Below are 9699 nucleotides of genomic sequence, written 5' to 3'. Positions count from 1 at the left end.
CTGCTGAACTAGGTAATAGAGGAGGGAAGAATACTCTCCTGTTCACCTACTAACGAATTGACACTCTCCCCTACCACTCGACCACATCGGTTTCCGGGTCACAGAGGAGAGGACGACGGAAGAGTCGAGGAGAGGACCGACTGTTTCCCCAATTGAGAATCTCCCCTAGATTCCTTGCGTCCTCTCTTCGTCTCATCCTCCAATGTCTTTTCAGGAAAAGGTCAGAGCGGAGGAACCACAGATCTTCTACTCAAATGTGATTTTGAAAAAGTAGAGGGAGAATGTGTGTATTCAAGAAAATACAATTGAGATTCACTCAAATGAATACAAACTAACAATCAATCTTGGATTTGGGGATTTGTTGTTTATTCACTATTTATTTTATCACAAAGAAAGTCTTCGAAATGCAGACTAGAATTTCTGTATATAAACTGTACACAAAAGCAAGGCACTATACATTCAACATTCAAGTGTTTTTCACAAAGAATTCCATGCCTTTAAAAATACAACTGTTTGTCATTTCTCAGGTACCTGTAAAGGTTAGATGTCATTATGACAGCCCCAGGCAGGTACCATATTTGAGAACGCAAAACAAAAAAAAGGTACATACTTGGCATGTTTACACCTTTTGACAAGAAACAAAAACACACTCCTACTGACAGATATTACACAGTACTTTCAAGTTGAATACATTGTCCTTCTACCAGATTTTTTTTGTTTTACATAAATACAAATTCTTCTAAATACTTCACAAACACACACAACAGTTAAAACATCACACCCAGAGACCACATCAGTGTGTATGTCCATGGTATGAAACTCTGCCCTCCATTGTTCTTTTATCTGTTAAACCCTGATGAAGGCTACCAACCAATTTAAACCTCTTGGTTTATTTCAACAATAAACCAGCCTTTTTATCAACTTCCACTGTCCTCGAAGAGTTGCTGAATTTCCTCTTCATATGGCATGAGCGGTGTCATAAGAAGTGGAGACTTGTAGTACAGTTTGAAGCAGAAAGAGAGCGTGAGTGTAGGTCCTGCGTTGTACAGTACCTGATATAAAGCCACTCGCATACAATGTGCTTAGCAGAATTTTCATTTTCCTACATAGTTACATAACTGAAAGGTAAAAATAATATGCTACATGACGCTAGCACACCTCCGCAGATCCTCTACCCCAGCACCCCCACCTCCCCTGTGACCCACTCAAAGAAGCTGTCCCTGAGAGTGTGTTCAGCAGAGGAAACGGGTGAGGGGTGGATATCTCATAATAATGACTGGAATTGTAACAAACACTTGGAAACCTTTCCAATGATTCCATTCAATTGAAATTATGAGCCACTGATTTTAAAGTACCACCAGCCACTACTGGGGTTCAGTCCCACCGCTGGGAAGGAAGTGCTGAGGGGGACAGCTTGGTGGCCTCCATGTCAACAGTCTCTGTGTCCTCTCTCTCTCCACAACCAACCTGATGAAGGCTAGGAGCCAAAAACACGTTGGTTATAACAATAAAGCAGCATTTTTATCAACTTCCACTGTCGTCCAAGACTTGCTGAATTTAATTTCTCTCCACACTCCTCATCAGCTTAGCTTTACACTAAAACAGTCCTTTGGCTTTCTTTAAGTTCACTTGCTTCCACCCTGGTAATCCTTCGTACTCCTCTCTCTTCATGTCCAATGCTTTCTGTATTGGGGAAAGAAACAGCTCCAATTATTACACTGAGTGAGAGAGGAAGAAACTCAATACGTCACCCGGGGTGGTCAATATATAGTCACATTGGCTGAATTCAAAACAATGTAATGTCAAATAATGAACCATCATTGATTATCATGCTCTGGCCTCGGCAAAGTTCAAAGTCAAATACGTTTTACAGAGAAGCACACACTTAGAAATACAGGATCTATTAGAAGTTACTAAAAGGGTTCTTCGGCTGTCCCCACAGGAAAACCCTTTTTAGTTCCAGCTAGATCCCTTTTGGGTTCCATGCAAAAACCCTTTCCACAGAGGGTTCTACATGGAATCGAAAAGAGTTCCATCTGGAACCAAAAAGGGTTCTCCTATGGGGACAATCGGAGAACCCTTTTGGAACCCTTTTTTCCCCCAATACTGTAGTAAACCGCCTGAGCCCATGCTACAAAGACGTGAAGTGATCCACTGTTCTCCACCTTGCTGTGGAGAAAGAAAGAAAAGACAGGTGGAGTGGAGGGGTGCAGGTGGAGAAGGCAAGCAGGACAGCCCAGAGGAAGAGGGAAAAGAAGAGTGAACAAGCGGGGTCAGAGGTTATTACAGTGAGTGAAGATGCCGTGTGCTTGAAGACAAGTATAATCACCAGTGCTCATTCATCATAGTCTGCGTCATAAATAACTCACCTTACCTGAATCCCCTAGAACCCAGCCTGAAAGGTGAAAGGAGAAGTTAGCCTGGACTAAAGAGTTTATTACAGCGCTATTAGACATGAAATTAATGACGGTAAGATAATCACAAATTACATCAGTAGGTATCAACCATCTCAGGGTAGGAGTGCTGATCTAGGATCTCTGTCCATGTAATCTGATTCATTGTGATCTAAAAGGCTAAACTGATCCTAGATCACCACTCTGAAATGCTTGCTATCTGTGCCATTGGCATGCTACAGACCGAAGACCAAGCATCTCTCCGGGCCCTCTGTCCTCATTGTCACCATGGTCACACTATTTGAGGAGGGGAGTTGACGCCCAAGGAGAGCGAGAACTCATTTCCTGAGTACACAGAGTGAGCTCCGACACTGCAACCACTCTGTCCTCCTCCAGTTTGTGTTCGTGTGTGTGTGTGTGTGTGTGTGTGTGTGTGTGTGTGTGTGTGTGTGTGTGTGTGTGTGTGTGTGTGTGTGTGTGTGTGTGTGTGTGTGTGTGTGTGTGTGTGTGTGAATTCTGTAAATAGAGATAAACACAAACGGAGAGGGCCTCTCTCTTGTTGAATGGTGGGAGGGAAGAGGAGTGCACCCAGATTGAGGTAATGTGTGAAATGGAGGGTGACTGACTGGGCCAATGGCATCTCAGTCCCTATATGGTTCACTACTTTAGGCCAGATACAGCTCTTATTCCAAGCCGCAGCTAGGAAGCAAGGTGCTGCTTCTCACATGTTCTGCTTTTGTGTTGAGCTTCTTATCTGTGGAAATCCCTTTGACCTTTTCATCCATCACACAGCGGGGATCACACACACCTCCACACCAACGCACACACACACTCTGGTTTATGTTTAACATGGACATACTGCATGCATCAGATATCAACATGACTACAATGCATTGATTTCAACAAAACAACATTTTAGAAATATTTCCCAGACAAAGATTTAGCCTAGTCCTGGACAAAAAGCTTTCCCAATTAAGATGAGTTTTTTAGTCTGGGACTATACCTTTGTCGGGGAAACCAACCCATTTAGTCTTAAATCAAGGTTGACTTTTCTCACAGGGTGTGTTGGTGCTGAATGGTGAGAGGGGTGGTCTCACCACATTGTGTATTTAATGCAAACTGCAGCTGGACTCCTTTAATCTGTTAATATCAACTATTTCAGAGAGGGCTTGCAGTTAGACAAATAAAAAACATTGAACTTAAACTCACTTCAAAGTCCTGGTCTGATAGGTAGATCTCCAGGCGGAGGGGGTCGACGCCCCCAGGTAGGGGACGTGCCAGCAGCTCAGCCAGGGGATAGGTGTTCTGGCACAGCCTGGCCAGCACATCTTCCACCAGGATGATCTGGTTACACACCTCCGCCTCCTGACACCAGGATGATCTGGTTACACACCTCCGCACACACACACACACACACACACACACACACACAGTTATGGTCCCAAGAAAAAGGACATAAGAGCACTGTGTGTGTGTGCTAGGCTTTGACTTAGTAGCTAGAACTTATTGACCATTCATAGTAAGGAACTGTCCTTGTGCTGTGCACTGAGTGAGAGATTCCAAGGACATGAGTTACTTTGATTTGACTTACTTTGATTTGGTACATGCTTTCTCAGGGACTCAACTGGCTGTGTGTGTGTGTGTGTGTGTGTGTGTGTGTGTGTGTGTGTGTGTGTGTGTGTGTGTGTGTGTGTGTGTGTGTGTGTGGCCAAGAGAATGTGTGTGTAATGTACAAGGGGCCTGTCAGGTCACTGTGTATGGCGTATAACCCACCCTCTCAGTGATCTCTGCGATGTCCTCTCTGTGCTCCCAGCTGGGAAACATGTTGGTAAATGTGAGAGGCTCCAGACCAGCATGGATCAGGTACGACTTCTGAGGCTTCTTCTCATTCTTCTCTATAGGTGGAAGTCAACCCATTTAGGATGCGGCCCCAATGGCACCCTATTCCCTATATAGTGTACTACTTTTGACCATAGCCCCGAGGACATCAAAACTAGGGCACTATTTATGGAATGGGATGCAATTTGGGACACACTTCAGGAACAAATCGTAACTAGAGAGACATGTCCTTAGTGAAAAGCTTTGCACGTTAACAGTACAACTAAAAACTCAATGGTCTTGAAAGATAAACACCATGTATGCCCTTCTTTAAATTGAACCAAGAGATACCAGAGGTCAGAGATGACATCGTATTTAAAGTGTAATATCACACTGATGTCAAACAGATGACATCATCACATTCTACCTCTGCAGTACCGCAGCACCGTTTCCATGGCGCACTTCCTGTCCATGTCCCATCGTATCCTGGCGGAGCCGGGGCTCTCGCTGTCCTGGGGCCACCAGCCCTGCCACAGGTACACCTCATGGAAGTTATCCACCAGGAACAACGCTACACGAAGAGAAAGTCATTTTAGATCAGCTATGTCCAATAGTAAGGCCACAGTGAGAGCAGAGGGACGGTTGATTCCTCAAGTTGAATGTGGACCTAACTTTACGGTACTAATGGTGGGAACAATCAAACAAACAGGCTCTGACATTTGATTGCAAGTAAATGAACCTTAAACAGACCTAATCCCCTTCCAAGGCTGATATACAGCATTTGTGTTGTGTTGTATGTTACTGTATTGTAATTGTAGGACTCACCAGGCTGGGAGGCTTGGTACAGGTCCTCCTGAAGGAAGGGCAGAGAGCTGACCAAGTCTGGAACTCTGGAGGGATGGTAGAACTCTGTGGCTACAAACTCCCCTGAAGAACTGCTCAGCTGGAACAGCCGAGGGGTGAAGTTAAATTTACCCGGATCTGAAACAAACAAATAATAAGATTAAGTCAGAAGTATGATGAATAACTGGAGCGCTCTTGTGAATGAGGAATTTCACTGCAATTGTGTGTGTGTGTGTGTGTGTGTGTAACAGTACTATACTGTACCTTGCAACATACAGTCGTAGGCCTTCCTGTCTTTCCTACCGACCGCATCCCAGAATCCAGTGGGCTCTGATCCCTCGTCACACTCGGTGATGGTCACCTTACTGCTGCTATGGAGCCCCGCCTCCAACGGACATCTAACAGACAACACGCGGTTCATATCCTCCACATACAATATACAGGTTGTCCCCAAGACAAGAGTTTTTCCTGGTCAACTACTTGGCATAGTAAAAATTATCAAGAAAAAGAATAGGACCTGGGCAGAAGTAGTGCACTATTTTGGCAATATGGTGCCATTTGAGGCGGAGACTCACTGTTCTTTGACCCTCTGTGCCGTGGTGAGGCCCACCAGGCGAGTGCGTTGCTGGGCCTTGCAGCCGTGCCACAGGTAAATGAGGGCCTTGTTGACATTCAGGAGGATCATGGAGCTCCTGGAGCGCAGGCTGCTGCAGTGACACACTACCTCCAGGAGGTGGCCCTCTACAGGGACATCCCCTCGCACGCAGTACAGACGCCACTCAGCTGGAATAAATTAGAATAACAGTCAGGAGACCTCCCCTCTCACACAGTACAGACGCCAATCAGCTGGTAACAGACGGACACACACGGTCAGTATGATACATACACCGGTACTACTGCTTCTGATCACAGACACACAGATACACAGTCAGAAGCCCCTCTAACATGGCACACATCCACAAATATGGTTGCACAATTCCTGTAACTTTCCAACCAGGATTTCTTGGAAACCTGGGAATTTGGGGAAAGTTCCTGGAATTGTGTAACTCCATTCACACCACAGCACTCCTACTAATACAGTAGAGCTGCATCTAACTGCTTAACCAACTCTTCTGAGGGCTATGACGTCATACTGCTAACCAGAAGAGATCCCTACTCTGTGTGTTCTCCTCTTCCTCCTCTCTCTTCCCACAGTGTATGATCATCCCCCCGTTGAAACACTGGAGGAAACAAGGGAGCTCCTTCCCCTGCTGTACCTGGACCTGTTGGGGGAGAGACAGAGGGACAACGCTCACCCAGGTCATAAAATCATCTAGGGCTGCTCTCAGATCAGTGACAGTAGATACATGTATGAATGGATTTAGGCTCCATCCAAAATGACACCCTTTTCCCTATATAGTGCACTACAAAAGTTTATTTTCTATATAGTGCTCTCTGGTCTGGGGGCTTAGTTTAAAAGGAGTGCAGTATATAGGGAATATGGTGCCATTTGAGATTCAGCCTGAGTATTTACAGGTTGACAGTACCTGTGCCCCTCTCTCCTCATCCAGCTCCACTGTCATCAGTGCCGACGTTCCTTTTCGCTCACGGTGGAGTTCCGTCCCTGCCAGAAGAAGTAGCAGCACTTTTCTTTGCCAGGGCCCGCGCTCCTCAGCTCCGGGTTCTGCCTCCTCCCAACTGCTGCGCTCACCATGTACTTCCACTTCACAACGTACGCGTCCCCCTCATGGAACTGGCCTATACTCTGCTTGGGTAGCCGGCTGAAATAAGAAGAATATCGATTTGATTTAAGTAGCATTTTCCCACTGTGCATTGCACTTTAAATAGTAAGGACAACAATAGAAATTGTGGTAGACTTTATTGTGCTTTTAATCCTGGATCATTTTAATGTGCGTATTGTTGTACTCTACTGGCCGAGGTAGCTCTTTACGTAATTTAAAATATGTCAAATCAAGTTCATTGATTTTTTGGGGGAAACTGACCTGTAGTCAAACTCCAGGATGTGCCAGACATCCACCGACACCGTGCTGATCTCTAGAGTCCTCATCCTGTCCTCTCCTTCTATAGAGCCGTGGCCTCGGCCCACGTTCATCCCATCCAGCACAGTGTTGACTGCTGTCTGGAGTACAGGCAGCATCAATGCTGCATCGTACGGCCTGCACTCCCGCCCCGGCGTCTCCTGAGAGAGAAAGAGAGAAGGAGATAGGAAGGGGTGGAGAGAGAGAGAGAGAGAGAGAGAGTGTCATTCAGAAAACTCTTGGCACATGGGGTCTGATGAAAACAGATAGCGAAAGAAGTATGAAAGGGATAGAGAGAGAGAAGGCAGAGAGGAAGAAGGGTAGACAGAGCGAAAGAGAAAGAGAGACAAAGGGAGCGAGAAAGAGAACGATCAGGAATAAGAGAGAGAGAAGGAGAGAGTCAGGAGGACATACCTTCTGCTCACTGACTTGCTCATTGGTGTTCTTTGGTTGTGGTTTCTTAGTGTCTGCCCAGTCCAGGAACTTCTCTTTGAACAGGGTAGTCTCATTGTGCTCGGTCAGCCTGCCGAATATGGCCCAGTCAGGACGCCCCTGGCCCTTCCTGTAGATACACACACACACACGCACAGAACAAGAGAGTGAGAGCACAGGCTTTTGCCTATACTAAAGAAAATCTAGGACAAACAGTCCCTGAGGTGATGATTTGTTTGTGTGTGTGTGTGTGTGTGTGTGTGTGTGTGTGTGTGTGTGTGTGTGTGTGTGTGTGTGTGTGTGTGTGTGTGTGTGTGTGTGTGTGTGTGTGTGTGTGTGTGTGTGTGTGTGTGTGTGTGTGTGTGTGTGTGTGTGTGTGTGTGTGTGTGTGTGCGAGAGAGCCTGCGCGTTTGTGTGTTGGTTGCCTGCCTGGGTATGAGTGTATTGCATCCTCCAGGGTCTAGAGGGTTGATGTCACAGCAGGTGTAGTCAAAGGTTCCATTCCACAGGTGTTTAGCCAGCTGGAAGGCTACTTTCCTCTGGGCCAGAGTCACCTCCTTACCGTGCCACACATACACCTCACTGCCAAAGTCAAACACCAACACCTGCAGGGGGCACAAAAACAACAGTGTGCCAGTGTGGCATCGGAATGGGCACAGAGCAACAGCTAGGGCACAATGATGGCAATTCCGGTAAACATTTGGTTTCAATAATATGAAGTTCATTGATAGTAGAGGAGGCTGGTGGGAGGAGCTATAGGAGGACGGGCTCATTGTAATGGCTGGAATGGAATTAATGGAACTACGTCCAACACACGGAAACCAGAGCCATATATTTAGAGAGTTAGGACCATAGAATTGGGAATTAATTTAATAGGATCTCCATGGTTAGGACCATAGATTTAGGAATTAGAATACTAGCATGGACATTAACCATCTTATGATGGGATAAAGGTCAGCCATCTTGGTCAGGGCGTTGGTCAACCATGGTTTGCCAGTGCTGTGATAAGATCATGTCTAAAATAATGAAGTTGAATCATTTATCTGCACTGTATGTTTGTTATCTAGCGAGCCAGTTTTAGAGGAAGGATTCCCTTAATTCAAACAATGTGGTCAATCCACAGCCACTGGCTGAAATCAGCTGATGACGGGATTTAGACAAGTTGTACATGCAATCATGTATCATACAAAAGCACTCACAGCTTTCCAATGAAACTCAAATTAAAACATGCCAGTTTACATATATTTTAGAGGCTATTTATACAGAAAATGTGGATAAAACCCATATACACTATTTTCTAATTATCAGACAATATTTTCGGTTGACGATCATTCGATGACATCATTGCTGATATATCACATGCCTTACTTGACCAATCACGTACCTCTTTGGACTCCAGCAGTGTGCTGTGAGGAACCTTCCCCCACTGGTCGTCATCAGGAACCAGCTTGTCGTCCAGCAGACGGAAGATGCAGTTTGTCTCCACTATGGCACTCTCAAACAGCTCATCCTCCTCCGGTGGCCCGGCAGCTGTAGGAGGACACACACACACACATTACATATCACGATAAAGGCTTCTGATGACTTGTAGCTACATCTTTTCAATGAACTTAGGACCCAATTCTCCACCCTTTCCCAAAGTGTGCAACTTGCACACTTCCCATCATGGTAGAAACTCCATGTGCTTTTCAAATCAAAGTGTGCAAGTACACATTTTTGGAGGTGGAGAATTGTGACACGGCCATGGCCTCGGATGCTGTTGCTTACACTGGTAGGTTTGCTCTCCTCTCAGGATCTTCCAGAACTCTGTGGCCGCAGGGCTCTGGGGGTTGACCCCCTCCTCGATGGTCTGGATCTGGCTCGCTCTGCAGCCCAGATCCTTCTTAGTCTGGATGAACAATGCCAGCTCAGAAGCCTACAGTACGAGAGAGATACACACAACAACAGCGAAAATGTCACGAACGGAAATACATACACTGTACATGTCAATACTGCACACACAGTACAATACCAGCCGTCAGCCCCGAAAGGGGCTTAGGTCAGCATTAGATTTACTTGCAAAGGCCAATGTCAGAGCCTGCTAGTTTTGTCCTACGAGTAGTATTTTATGTTATAATGATGAGGCATTGTTCACCTTGAGAGATCAAGGGTCTCCATGCTCTAACTGTGGGCGCACTGTAGTTCGATGTCTGCCT

The 9699-nt window shown here is 45.8% G+C and overlaps 1 protein-coding gene across 1 annotated transcript in view; it reads right to left on the bottom strand.

Moving 5' to 3' along the window:
* Nucleotides 1-344: 344 nt before the first annotated feature.
* Nucleotides 345-9699, bottom strand: part of LOC124041639 — a 111199-nt gene continuing 101844 nt past the window's right edge. Inside the window, 15 exon segments of the mRNA XM_046359451.1 lie at nt 345-1683; nt 3603-3758; nt 4167-4288; nt 4639-4782; nt 5037-5192; nt 5319-5452; nt 5630-5837; nt 6211-6316; nt 6581-6636; nt 6639-6814; nt 7037-7233; nt 7487-7634; nt 7934-8109; nt 8889-9034; nt 9272-9419. Of these exon segments, the coding sequence (XP_046215407.1) occupies nt 1597-1683; nt 3603-3758; nt 4167-4288; nt 4639-4782; nt 5037-5192; nt 5319-5452; nt 5630-5837; nt 6211-6316; nt 6581-6636; nt 6639-6814; nt 7037-7233; nt 7487-7634; nt 7934-8109; nt 8889-9034; nt 9272-9419 (2160 nt within the window). The 3' untranslated portion in view covers nt 345-1596.

Source organism: Oncorhynchus gorbuscha, linkage group LG08 (assembly GCF_021184085.1).
Source record: "Oncorhynchus gorbuscha isolate QuinsamMale2020 ecotype Even-year linkage group LG08, OgorEven_v1.0, whole genome shotgun sequence".
In the NCBI taxonomy this organism is placed as follows: domain Eukaryota; kingdom Metazoa; phylum Chordata; class Actinopteri; order Salmoniformes; family Salmonidae; genus Oncorhynchus; species Oncorhynchus gorbuscha.
Note: the sequence above shows the minus strand (reverse complement) of the source record. Positions and strands in the feature narration are given on the sequence as shown.